Below are 14,167 nucleotides of genomic sequence, written 5' to 3'. Positions count from 1 at the left end.
TCACTGTAATGATTTGGTAACCGCTATAGAGTGTCCGCTTTGAACAAAAAGTAGCGTGGATTACGCGATTACCAAAATTCTCAGTAAAAATATAAATAAAATGAACTCAGATTATTAAATAACATTTTCTACAAATATTGTCTCGTTAACAAGAAATATATTTTAAAATAGCTACATTGAACAGACTTAAGCCTCTTTGATTGAAGCTGATAACAAAGCCGAGGAGAAATAAATTTAGAATTGCTTTATATAGGCACTGCAGACTTTAGAAACCACACAAGTGTCAATCAGCGCAATAAGACCGGAACTATAAACACACTAAACACTGAGAGCGATATATATTCTACACAAACAAACTCGCCTACCGCAATGATGAACGAGAGCACAGACGTCTCAACTTCGGTGAGTGCCGTAAAACCAGCCAGCAGCTATATCTCTACCTCGCTCACCGAGCCGATAAAATTGCGCATCGGCACAGAGGGTATTTCCGCCAAAGAGCCACAGACCATACCGCAATTCTTTCACAAAACCTGTACGCGTTTTCCCGAACAGCCGGCACTCGTCTATGCCAATGAGCCGAAAGATCCAAACACCGTCTGGACAACTGTCACCTACAAGCAATTCGAGCTTCATGTGGAACAGGCAGCACTTATGCTCTTGCATGTTGGCCTGCAACCGCGTACCTCTATAGGCGTATTAGCTTTCAATTGCCCCGAATGGTTTTATGCCGAATTGGGTGCCTTGTGCGCTAACGGCGTTGTGTCGGGCATATATCCGAGCAGCTCAGCGGAGGCCGTGCGGCATGTGCTTGCCACGTCACAGGCCACCGTCTGCGTTGTGGATGATGCAACGCAAATGGCCAAGGTGCGTGAAGTCAAGGATCAGCTGCCGCTTTTGAGTGCGGTTATCCAATTGCATGGACCATTCGAGGATTTTGTCGGCAGCGAGGAGGGTTACTATCGTTGGGCGGATTTGTTTGCTTTGGAGTTCGGCAATGAAGAGCGCGAGGAATTGGCGCGACGTGAACGTGCTGTCGCCGCTAATGAATGTGCAATGCTAATTTTCACGGTAAGTGAGAGGGGTGAGGTTCACATGACCGGGGACTCTTTTGATATGCAATACCATATTTGACAACTTATGTTGAACAAAACAAATATTTCTTGACTTTAGTAGTTAATTTGTATAAAATATCGTTTACTCCCTTTCAGTCTGGCACAACGGGTCTACCCAAAGCTGCAATGCTCTCTCACGACTCCGTCGTCATGAATGCCACATGTATCAACGCAGCATTGTGTAAATATGGGAAACCCGCTGAAAGAATAGTTTCTTACTTGCCTTTGAATCATATTGCTGCTCAGATCTTTGACGTATATTTGAATTTGGATAAAGGCAGCTGTGTATATTTCGCCGATCGCGATGCGCTCAAAGGCACACTCACGAAGACGTTTGCTAAGGCCCGTCCCACTTGCATATTCGGTGTGCCACGTGTGTACGAAAAGATACAGGAGCAGCTGAAAAAAGTCTTCTCGAAATCGTCGAGTCTCTCACGCTACACGTTGGATTGGGCAAGGCGTGTGACCTTGGAACACTATATGAACAAAAATGGAGCAACGTAAGTATTCAGCAGATTCTCAAACTTGTAATGTTAGAAAAATCTTATTTGATTGCAGAAGCTATTCGCTGAAATTGTGGTTGGCATCCAAGATCACGCATCAAGTTAAAGTCGCTTTGGGTCTGGAGTGCTGTAGCTGGAGAATTATTGGCGGTGCGCCCGTTACAACTGAACTGAAGGAATTCTTCACAAGCCTGGACATGCCGCTCTTCGAGGCTTACGGATTGTCCGAAACCGGTGGTGCTGCGTCGGTAAATCAAATTTACAACAATTTCACAAGTTGTGGAAAAGTCATAGATGGCGTTGAAGTGAAAGTTAATGACCCAAATAAAGAGGGACATGGTGAGGTAAGCAAACTTATAAAAAAGGAAGATACCTGAATGAGCTTAGAAAATCCTTAATCGTTAATATTTCACTCAAAATTTTCAAATCATAATCACACTTTGGTCTCTTATCTCTGCTTAATACAGATCTGCCTGCGCAGCCGCTCTACTATGATGGGTTACATCAATGAGCTGGAGAAAACACAGGAAGTGCTGAATGACGATGGTTGGTTCCTAACAGGCGACTTGGGTTATCTGGAAGCTGATGGAAGTATCGTAATCACTGGCCGTATCAAGGAGTTGGTCATTACAGCCGGCGGTGAAAATATACCGCCAGTGTATGTTGAAAGTCTTGTGAAGGCGGAATTGCCCTGTGTTAGCAACGCGCTGCTCGTAGGCGACCATCGCAAATATCTCAGCATACTGCTAACACTAAAGGTAAACGATTATCAACTTAACTACCTTGCAAATGCAATTACCATTAATTACTTTTTACAGACTGACATTGATCCACACACTGGCATGCCGTTGGACACGCTTCATTCTGATGTAATTGAGTGGCTGCAAAATTTAGGTTTCAACTATACACGCTTATCAGAGGTTTTAAACATACCCACGGAGATAAACGAGTCACAGGTTGCCAATGTTTTAGGAAAACCTGACGCAAAAATAGTGCAAAGCATAGAGGCAGCCATAAAGCGCGCCAACACTCGCGCTCTATCGAACGCACAGAAGGTACAAAAGTTTATAATCCTACCGCATGATTTCTCAATACCTACAGGAGAGTTGGGGCCAACACTGAAATCGCGTCGGAAGATCATACTACAGAAATATGCTGCAGTTATCGATCGTATTTACGAATAGGGTATTGACGGCTTTAAATTCACATCCCGATTCCCCCCGGAATCCCGTCTTTCCATTACAAATTACAATCTGTGGGATTTCAAAAAGCTTATAGTAGAATAAAAATAATACATATTAAGTGATTGTTCTGAGTTCTTCTTTTTTACCGAGTTAACAATAGAGCTCCAGTTGTTTCGTCTCTTCGCTATTTGGCGCCAATTGGATATACCACTTGATGAAGAGTGATTCTTAGTTGAGACTTCAATGTTATGACTGTCTACAGAGACGCGTGAGCCATCTCACGAATGGAAAACAAGAGGTATTTTGTCTTCGTCTCGTTCACAAGCAGATCCATATGCTTTGATCCTTTATGCAGACCTGGTAAATCAGGTTTAACGAAGCGGATGTACAGACTCTTTAACTCTGCAGCTTGTATTTTTTTCCAGTAATATATTGAAAAAGTCACACGATAGAGATTCGCCCTGTCTGAAACCTCGTTTGGTATCGAACGGTTAGGAGAGGTCCTTCCCGATTCTGATGGAGCTTTGGAGTAGTTCAGCATCAGTGTAAACAGCCGTATTAGTATTGTGAAGATGTCAAGTTCTGCCTTTGGAGAATAGAAACAGGTCCCCTTCCTGCTGTCGAAGGCGGCTTTGAAATCGACGATTTGTGTTGATTTTCTTTTCACGAGTCCTTTCCAAGATTTGGAGGCTGGTGAATATCTGGTCAATAATGTATTCTCTAGGTCGAAATTCACAGTGATGGAGTCCAATCAGTTTGTTGACTGTGGGCTTCAGCCTCTTACAAAGTACGCTCGATAGGACCTTGTATGCAGTATTAAGAAGGCTAATCCTACGGTAATTGCCGCAGGTTGTGGGATATCCATTTTTGTGGACTATGCAGAGCACACTTAGATTCCAAGAATTGAGTACTTATTCATCCGTCCATATCTTGTAAAGAAGCTGATGCATATAACTTGAGAGTATCCATCGGCCTGAGCCGCTTTGCTGTTTTTCATTGCTATACGAAGATTTTTATAGTTGTGCGATAGAATATCTATTCCATTGTCATCAATTGGGCAATCCGGTTCGCCTTCTCCTGATGTTACACTTTCACTGAAGTTCAGCAGGCTAGAGAGGTGTTCCCTTAGTGCACTCTGGACATCCACAATTTCTTCACCTTTTTGGGTCTTACAAGAGTATACTCCGGTCTGATAACTTTCCGTTAGGCTGAACTTGGTTCCGTCCGGCTTAGAAAGATTTTAAAAATTCAAAGCTTAATGACTTGCTTCTTGTGACATTTGAAAACTTCTTTGAACTAGACCTGAATATTATATTGTGAAAATCCTTCTGCTTTGTTTATTGCTGTTTTGGAAGATTTTTGTGGCATCAGCTTGTCTTTTGTCACATCATTCTTTGCTCTGCTGAAAATATTAAGGCTTTCCCAAAATTTCGGAACTTTCTGTCAGATATATATTTGTTTGCATTATGATGCCTGGATCAATAATGATATAAATATAGATTATGATGATTTTGTCCATCCATATTTTTGGAGTTCGGTTTTGGAAAAACGGAAAGTAATACAAGTAGGACTGAGTCGATGAAAAAAAAATTATTAAACCAATCGTTACAATTCTTTAAAAACTTTCAAAATAGGCTCCTTCCACGTCGATGCAGCGCTGCCAGCGCGATTTCCAAGCATGGTAGGCGTCACGGAAGGTGCTTTGAATCCTCTCTGTCGTCTCAAAATTTTCTCATTCATCAGCGACCTGGGAAGAGTCCTCCAAAAAGGCCTGGTGCCACCGGAACACATCACTTCTTGCTAAAGCAACATCTGGGTAAGTCTGTTCGTCATATCAAACATCTCTGTCGCGGATTTACCATGTTTCACACAGAATTTAATCGCGTACCTCTGCTCTAACGAACGCTGCATTTTCGGCTGGCACCACTTGCAGAAACCGTCGCGGGAAAATGTTTATCCTGACTCCTCAGGTGCTCGGGGACAACTGACCAGCCGCTCGTTCGTTAGTTAAGACCGGTGTCTCCCGAATCCAGTCGATGCGCGCACGGTCCGAAGTACAGTCACCTTGTATGCTATTTTGACAGTTGGTTTCATTTATGATGCAGCTTGTCAAATTCTTGAGAATATTTTTAAAAACTTTGGCTTTCTTTAGAATATTTATTTTTATATCACTGATGCTCCCATTTTAGAAGTCGAACAAATTACTTTATTCCCAACCGCATTGCTTTTGAAAAAGTTTCCGGGTGTTTATTACTTAAAGCTATTTTATTTATGTAATACAGTTAGTTTAACCATCTCGCTAGTATTCCTTCGTCCTTCCGAGAGACTAGTATAGTTCTTAAGTTCGCTCATTGAATCTTTCCACATTTTTCGCCGTGAGTCGCGTCAGCTCCTGTGTCTTCTGCAAAAATATGTAAATAAATTTCGTTAACGGTAAGAATAAGTACTTCATATATAATCGATTACCATCTCGAGTAATTTCTTCACACGCTTGGCTTGCTCTCGTCTGTCGATCAACTGACGCGCTATACGCAGCCCGGTGAACGCTAAGCCAATGGCAATCAACATCCAAATGATAATGGAGCGTGAGTCGAAGCGGTCCACGCGCACACGCGGCCAAACCAGCGGCGGTGGTGTTGGCATAACAGGATCAACGAACGTCTGCAATGAAGCACAAATCAAAACTCTTTTTGTGTGTGTTTGTGTTGTGTGTATGCAAATCACATCAACGCGCGAGGCCAATTAGCATTTTTATGGCACCTACCGTGCAATCAACATCACCCCCAGCATGGCGGCGCTCCCATAAACGCCCGGCGTCCAGCACCATAAGACTGCGCTGACGCTCCGCATCATAGCAATCAATGCCACTCACGTTGAGCAGCGCTGCACTCCACGACGACGCCAACGAATAGTTGCGTCCGAAGTGTACGTGCGCTGGAGCGCGCACCAACTCAACAATGAGCCACTGGCAATGCCAGCGGTTGGCGGACAAATCAACGCTCGCACCACAGACTTGCAACGCCGTCATGACGTCGCCATCAAGTTGCGTTAAGTGATTCTCACTTAAATCCAGCGTAAGTGCCGAGTGCGGCAACAGCGGCGAGAGATGAGCGATGAATGCGCCGGATGACAATTGATTCCCTGACATGTCCAACGCACGCAGATAGGGCAGCTGCGCGAAGAGTTCGGCATGGATGGTCGGCAGGGCATTACGTGACAAATTGACGCGCTGCAGTTGGGTGGGCGCATCGAAGAGTCCCATGGGTAGTTGCGTCAAATTGTTGGCGGACAGGTCGATCGTCTCCAGATTGATGAGCTTGTCCAGACAGGACGCGGCAAGCATATGCAAGGCGTTGGCGCTGAGGTTGAGATGCTGCGGAAGAAAAAAACATAGAGTAGAGAGAATGAGTGGCCAAAGCGCGGTAAGTTTTTTGGAAATGAGTGTTTTAACTTGCAGCGCTGACAGGAGGACAGCTCAAGTGCAAGAAGATTTTCTTGGAGTGTTCGGTTTTGTGCAGTGCAATTAAATGCAGTCGTAGAGATCAACAGGAAATGGATGACAGCTTAATGCCGTAGCACGCATCAGAAACATGTCTGCTGTTGACACGCGCCGCAATGCACGAATGCAAGTGTGCATGCTTTCGACAGTCGGAGTTTGAGTTGAGTTCTTAAGGAGCACTTTGTTAGTGCGGCTTTGAAGGAAATTTCCCGAAGGATGAGTTGTAAGCTTGAAACGGGAGTGCTAGCGTTTTTTTTTGGCATTTTTGTTTTTTACTAAAGACATTGTAATGGATTCCACGTTGATGGATTAAGTTTATTAATTCCAATAAGTCTTAACTGGACTTTTTTATTTAAGTTAAGTGTCGTCCAGTCAATTTTATAAAAGGATGTCATAAAATTAACCAAACTTTGAATTAAATACAGGGTGCGCCAAAGTGAATGCAAGATCGAAAATAATTGCAAGGTGTCTGTCAGATTTAAATTTGCCGCCATTTAAGTAGTAAAGTGTTGACAACCCTCAAAAAACAAAAAAAACCAATCGACAGCTGACAATTTAAGCTTAGTAAAAATGGAGAGTCACACGATAGAGCAACGTGTTTTCATTATTGAAGAAAATTTCAAAAATATTGAAAGCTTCGAGGATTAATTAAAAAGGCGGCAAATATATGTAAATCTTGAGTTAATTTTGAAGTACTCTGTATTTAATTGGATAGATAAATTAGATAATTTTTGAAAGCAAACAAATATCATAGTAGAAAGAATTTTATTAGAAAAGAAGCTGAAAAAAAATAATCTGGGGCGCTTTGAGGTCATGAAGAGAAAGGGGAGAGATGTGGTTGAATTTCTAAGAGCTTAAAACGGTTTATTACGATTTATAAAGGAAATAAATTACATGGCAAAGTTGTAGGTATTGAAAGTATCTACAATTTTGTTATAAGCATTTTTCTCACATAACCTCAAAATGTATGTTAAAAATTCAAAAAACTCAGTTTTTGGTCAATATGTTTTTTTGGTGCAAACTTACCTATATGGTAAAAACCCATAAAAAGAATTTACCACCTTATTTTGGCCAAATTGTAGAATTTAAACGAAAATCCTTAACTCAAAATATGTATATGCTTTTTTTTTTTCTTTTCACTGAAATCAAATTTTCTCAAGCTATGTGTTTTTCTATAAAAGTCGGCAGCTTTTTCCTTCGCTGAAATCTCTAATTTCGGGTGACATAAAAATAAAGTAGGATCCAAGTAGAAGTACCCTTTTCAATGGCTTTTTTTGAATATCACGCGTTAGTCTGGTCAACCTATGATATCATTTTTGTTCAGTATTGTTTGGCATTTCATCATGGAAAGAGTCATGCCTACACAAAGTTTACAAATCGTTCAACTTTATTACGAAAATTCACGTTTTGTAAAAAATATTTTTCACGCTTTGCTCAAAGCATTCATTATTTGATAATATTCGATCGAATAGACTACGGTCCAGCACACATTGCTGAAAATATAGCACCCATAGCTGAGAGTGTACACGAAGACAGTGGAGAATCAATTCGGCGCCGTTCGCAGCAACTCAGATTCAGGTATGAAACGACTTGGGATGAAGAGCAACCTGAAGATATTCAAGAGCTGCCATTTCATCTCAAAAAAACAACGGGGTGGTGTTATTCGTAAGCCTATGGAATCATCGGTCCATTTATTATTATTTATTACTGTCGCAAACACGGCTTACGCGATTATAGCCGAGCAACAACAGCGCGCCTGTCGGTTCTTCTTTTCGAACTGTGTCAATGTCGTCGTATATCTTATACAGTATCGAATGCGATATTCGCCGTAGCCAATGCGCAAAGGACCGTAAATCATACGCAGAACTTTTCTCTCGAAAACTCGCAACGTCGACATTGTCATCGTCCATGCCTCTGCACCATATAGACGGCAATAGTAAGTGACCTATAAGGGTTTGGTTGTTGTTCCTGACTTCCTTGTTGTTGTTAATGCTGGTTTCAAGATAGACGAAATTATCTATAATTTATGACTGTCAACAGTGACGTGGGAGCCTAGTCGCGGGTATACGACCGTTTTTTTGATGACAGAAGATACATATGTTGTCTTGCCCTCGTTCCCTGCTAGATCCATTTTTTTTGCTCCTTTATCTAGCCTGGAGAAAGCAGATCTAACGGCGCGGGTGTTGAGGGCAATCATATCAATATCGGTTCAAAAGCTATGCCGGTGAAAACGTAATCGTCAATGGCGACCATTTGATGCCTGAAGCTCGTGATCTCGGCGACATTTGGTTTCAACAAGACAGGGCCGCTTCCCACACATCGCGTAAATTAGTAGATTAATTGAAAGAACACTTCGGTGAGCAGATAATTTTATTATGTATGTAAATTCTAAAGTCTATGCGAACAATTCCGCTTCTATTCAGACCTTGGCGCAAAATAGCACGCATGTCATTCGGCAGTTAGCAGTCGAAGTGCTCGAATGAGTAATTGAAAATCGGATAATTTGAGATAATAATAAAAAAAACAAGAAAAAACGTTAACTTCGGTTGCACCGAAGCTAAATACCCTTCACTGGTGCATTTCTGTTAGTAACTATGTGTTCAGTTTGTATGGAAGCTATATGCTATAGTTAACCGATCTGAACAATTTCTTCGGAGAATACATTGTTTCCTTAGAAAATAACATATACCAAATTTCGTGAATATAATTTGTCAAATGTGAAAGTTTTCCATACAAGCATTTGATTCCGATCGTTCAGTTTGTATGGCAGCTACTTATGTATGTATATGTTATAGTGGTCCGATATCGGCCGTTCCGACAAATGAGCAGCTTCTTGAAGATAAAATGACGTTTGCAAAATTTCAAAACGATATCTTAAAAACTGAGGGACTAGTCCGTATATATACAGACAGACAGACGGACGGACAGACAGACGGACATGGCTAAATCGACTCAGCTCGACATACTGATCATTTATATATATACTTTGTAGGGTCTCCGACGATTCTAAAAACAGTTATTTCGACCTACTGACTACATTACATACATACATATGTATGTCTAGTCCTTGGCTATGAGGATCTTTTGTCGCACGTCATTTTAAACATCATCTAAACATCATCTTCTCATTAAATAAAAAGAAAAAAAAACATAAAACATGTACACTTATCAACGAATCCTCACACAATCATTAAGCTGGTCGCCGTCCACAATTCCTGTTGCATAACAAATTATAGAATAATCAAATAAGCATGCTTGCTGGCAAATCGGTAAATAATTGATATGAAATTAAATGAAATCCAATAAACATTCGCAATAAAATTCCATAAAAAACAGCAATAACAACAACGCATGTATGAATAACATAACCAGCAGCTTTAGCACCACACAACCTCAACAGCAACAACAGCAACAAAAGCTTATTGACTCAACCATGCAAATATGTACTTTATTATAGTTGTGCGTTGACATATAAATAAAGGCGATTAATTGCTTGACACACACACACAACGAAGCCTCAAAGTAAATATGTTTGCTGGTAGATATAGCAGACACACGTGAATAAAATATATGCAACACACTAACAAATTTGTAGTTACAAATACACTTGTAAACAAATGGTTGAGTTTACGTATGTGTGTTTGTATGTATGCTGCTAGATTTATAATCGGCACGTCATAATGCGCAATAATGTGTACATAAATTGGTTAAGCATATAAAGGGTGTGTATATCATGTGATCAAAATTGACACGGACTAATCCATTTAATTTGCGCGATCAAATCGAATCGATACAAAATTTTCCCTAAATTGGTATAACCATTTCCGTAGTTTAATCTTTACATGTCATCAAAAACTTGCCTGATGCGAGTATTCCATCCCCCACGTCAATGATGATAACTTCAGAGGATGTCAACATATCTTTTGGCTCGACTCAACACATCTTCGGCCAATGGTAGAGGGGTATGAAGCGTGTCAATGGTAGACTCGCATCAAAAGATAAGCATTTTTAGCCAAAAAAACTCCGAGTAAAGTTCTCAAAATGGATGCTATATATTTGATATCGCAATTGTCCAATTGGCACCCCTAAAATGAGCCGAAACCGAAAAAAACACAATCGCTGAAGGCACTAAAGGTCTTCGCAGCGGACGCGTCGGCATGCTTGTTTAGGCTAGAGTCTATTTGAAGGCGACTTTCATTAGGTTATGTCAGGTGAAAAGGTCGATTCTAACAAGGATCTCACTTGGACAGCTAAGAATGCCGGTCCAGTTTTATACAGAGTCTAGTAAGAAGTCCTACAATTACGACAGTATGATCTTGTAGTCTGTTGTAGCAAAGGAGATGGTCATCAAAAAGGAGTCAAAGAAAATCCAACTCGGTTCCATTCTGTTTGTCTTTATGTGTTTTAAGTAACAAAAATTATCAAAATCTATTAAAAAAAAATCTGAATAATTAACCCAGCCACTCTGCTTAATTGCCACAGAAGCACCCTGTAAAACAGTAAAATGTCTAAATACTTGAACGACTGTCACTCAGGTGGGGAAACGGCTTATGTGTGTGCATACATGGCGAAACAATAGTGACAGTGCGTGTGAGTTTGTATGGTGGCCTGCTCCCACCGATTTTCAAAGTGGGCACACAGAAGCTAACACATACTAATACATTCACATACTTGCTTTTAAACAAAGAAAATACTCGCTTTATTGCACATTGAATGAATATTTAAATTTAGCTCGCTTAACGGCAATTATTTCCGCAAACAAAAGAATACTTAACCCATTAAGGAATAAAAATTATAGTAATGATTACTATTAATTTGTAATTATACAATGTAAATACATTTTTTGAGGCGTACAACTCTTGGCTTGAAACTCTGTATAAACAAGAAATGGAATAGTGAAAGAGAAAAGCTTTCAATGAAATGACTGTGATATTTCAAATCACATACTTATATTTCATAACGGTAACTTTAATTCTAGTTTAATTTGTTATCAAAAATAGAGTGAATAGGTCTTTCAGATAAAAGTCGCTAATTTCTATATAAACCATCTAAGGCGGCACAGGGCGGAATGTTAAAAAAATACCGGGTAGTCGAAAAAGTATTTTCGTATTTCTAATCAAACCTCAACTTATTTTTTTACATTTATAATAAACTTTAATGAACCAAATATGTACCATTTTGGTCGACCTCTTTTTGCAATTTCACCTCTAGAGGTGTGAAACTTTTCTGGTTTCGTGGCGAAAAACTGCGACGACTAAATATTACAGGCTTCTCTTGTCCTGATGGGAGACGAAGCGAAGAAGACGAATAGAGTATAGTCTCCGTAAACTTCACAAATTTCATTGGTACCTTGCGAGGTATTCTTTCCTTTTTTACACAAAAATTTCAAAACAAATTATTTTCTCTCATTTTTAAACAGCTGTAACTTTTGTTCAACTTCCCCGAATTTAAGTTTTTCTCAGCTTTCCACCACTATATGGGGTGGCACAATATGATTGGTAACATTGGAGATATACAACTGCAACCACATCTATCGACAAAATTCGAAAGACTTTTTCGACTAACCAATATGTGTGTACAAATATTTCGATAGGTTATGCCCATTAGCTCCGTTTCTCTTTTCTCTTTAAACGCATTTTTTCGAAACTATATTTTCTGGTTTGCTTGACTAGTTACAGGGAAACAAGTGCTGAGATTACTATCAAGCTTTTTATGCCTGGTTTGTGTCTATGCAACAATTTACCAGTTCTTTGACTTGCCCGAAAAGCGAATTATGGCAGTTAAAAAATTATCACAATTTTGTGTAATTAAAAAAAAAAAAACAAAAAAGGCGATTTTGTCCGTTTTTCATTTGTTTTCAGACCGAAGGTCATTGTGTGGATAATATCTTTTAGCAGAGATCTTTATATTATGCAAATCTGAACAAGTGGTCAGTTGCACAGCCACGAGAGGTTTTTGGGGGACAAGCAACCCCCCAAATCTGAGATTTTAGTTTAGAAATTCAGAAAAGTTTACGAAGTAATATCAATCCTATAAAATATATTGGAAGGAAAATTCTAGCTCTTCCTTCCTTCTTTAATCAAGCTTGCACATTTTTGATTCATTCAACTCACCGTTAGCGCGGCCAGGCCATCGAACGTATTCGCCTTCACTTCCACCAGCCGATTCGCACTAAGATCCAAATCCATCAACGCCCACTCTCCAGTCGCGAAGGCATCAACGGCTTCGATGCGATTGTGCGACACATTCAAATGCAGTAAACGTGTAAGAGCATTGCTGCGTAGAAATTCCAAATCCCGCAGCTTATTGATATCTAAGCGCAGTGAACGCAGATGTGCATTCGTTGCAAAGCTGTCGGCAGCCACGCGCTCAATCGCATTATGTTGCAGTGATAAATGGGCCAAATGTTGCATGCCACGAAAATATAGCGACTCAATCACGCCGAGACGATTGTGTGCCAAATTCAAATGCTTCAAATGTGGCAAATGCGTAAATGCGTCACCGCTGATGCGCTCGAGCATGTTATGGGCCAGGCTTAAATAATGTAGATTTGGATAGCTCACGAAACTTTCGGCGCTGAGCGTTTTCACAGCGTTCCCCTCCAAATCGAGCGTGTGCAGCGCCTTTAGTGGCGCCTGAGACCATGGCTTGACGTCCGTGATGTAGTTCCAGGGCAGCGCCAACCACTGCAGCTGTTCCAGTCCATTGAGCGCGTAGGCGCCAATTTTCGCCAGGCCACTCTCACGCACTTCCAGCGCGGTGAGTGAGGTAAAGCGCGTGAAGTATGCATTTGGTAGCGTTGAGATGTTGCACGTCACAGCGGACAACTCGTAGACCGCCGCGAGTTTGGGCAAATGCTGTAGTTGTTCGGCATTACAATCGGTGAACTTGTAGATGATGCGCCGATTGGGCGTGGTAGCATACTGCCGATAATGCAGCAGGAGCAGCAAGTATACAAACAGTACCCGAGGCCAGCTGTTATAGGCCATTTGTTGTGACTTTTTAAGTGCGCTTTGATTACTTTATGCTAATTCGTTCGCAGCCAGATTGAAACTAGCAGCAGAGTGCACAAAATTCACGGCGCTAGCTGCTGTGCGATAAATGAGACAAACAAAGCAATATAACGGTTATCTGACAACTTCTGAATTTATGCTAAATAAAACAAATCTGTGGACGCGCTACTTGGCTGCTTACAGCTCCCAGTGATATCTAGTCACAACACTTGATAAGATCTGCGCGCACGATCGCTGATAAAGCTGTTTATATAAAAATAAGTGTAAACATGTGTTTTTACGTGCCTCGCAGCAGCAACAGGGTCAGGCGTTTGATTTACTCTAAGTCAACTGCAATGGAAATTTCACCTCAAGTTATTCGCTGAACATTTTACAATTTATTGCTGCAAGAGAGGAGGGGTGGCTGAAAATTATGATGGTGAAAGTATATATCGTCGTCGAAATGGAAAACAACGTATCATCAAAAAGTCGAAACTGAGTTTTTTATTGCTTACGATACACTACAGCATCCGCTGTTAGCTATAACCAATATATAACCATTTTATAACCAAAACTCAAATTTTGTTTTAATATGAGTTGTTTCTATTAAATAGTTTTTCCTTCGCCTGTCAACTTATAAAATTGATGTTACATTATTTTGTATTTTAGGTGACGATATGAAGCGCAATATATTTATTTTTTCTATTTCTGAGGCTTAAAGTATGAAAGACGTAACATCATTAATAGAGATAGAGCATATTTTCAAGGCAACTGTGATAACTGTGTCTGTAGAGTTTAAATAGTTAATAGAAGATAGTTAAAGGTTTCAGATTGAGAACAATTCATGTGCTCTTCACTATATTATAATATAGTCTGA

At 40.4% G+C, this 14,167-nt stretch overlaps 2 protein-coding genes across 3 annotated transcripts; one reads left to right on the top strand and one right to left on the bottom strand.

Annotated features, from left to right (window-relative positions):
• Positions 1-369: 369 nt before the first annotated feature.
• On the top strand, positions 370-2,799 carry LOC120769704 (long-chain-fatty-acid--CoA ligase heimdall-like). Of its 2 annotated transcripts, none has more exons than XM_040096837.1 (5): positions 370-1,068; positions 1,209-1,612; positions 1,674-1,959; positions 2,083-2,373; positions 2,434-2,799. In XM_040096837.1, exons 1-5 carry the CDS (start codon positions 370-372, stop codon positions 2,797-2,799), a joined length of 2,046 nt encoding a protein of 681 aa, XP_039952771.1. The 2 variants fall into 2 exon arrangements, with proteins under 2 accessions (XP_039952771.1, XP_039952770.1); XM_040096836.1 differs by having other exon boundaries at positions 1,671-1,959.
• A 2,201-nt stretch (positions 2,800-5,000) lies between these two features.
• LOC120768364 (toll-like receptor Tollo) lies at positions 5,001-13,364 on the bottom strand. Its single transcript, XM_040095027.1, has 4 exons — positions 12,412-13,364; positions 5,564-6,172; positions 5,266-5,460; positions 5,001-5,200 (listed from the first exon to the last, which is right to left on the bottom strand). Exons 1-4 carry the CDS (start codon positions 13,285-13,287, stop codon positions 5,138-5,140), a joined length of 1,743 nt encoding a protein of 580 aa, XP_039950961.1. The 5' UTR covers positions 13,288-13,364; the 3' UTR covers positions 5,001-5,137.
• Between the last annotated feature and the right edge of the window lie 803 nt (positions 13,365-14,167).

This window comes from Bactrocera tryoni, chromosome 2 (genome assembly GCF_016617805.1).
Source record: "Bactrocera tryoni isolate S06 chromosome 2, CSIRO_BtryS06_freeze2, whole genome shotgun sequence".
Lineage (NCBI taxonomy): Eukaryota > Metazoa > Arthropoda > Insecta > Diptera > Tephritidae > Bactrocera > Bactrocera tryoni.
The sequence above is the reverse complement of the archived record's forward strand: the minus strand, read 5'-3'. Positions and strand labels throughout refer to the sequence as shown.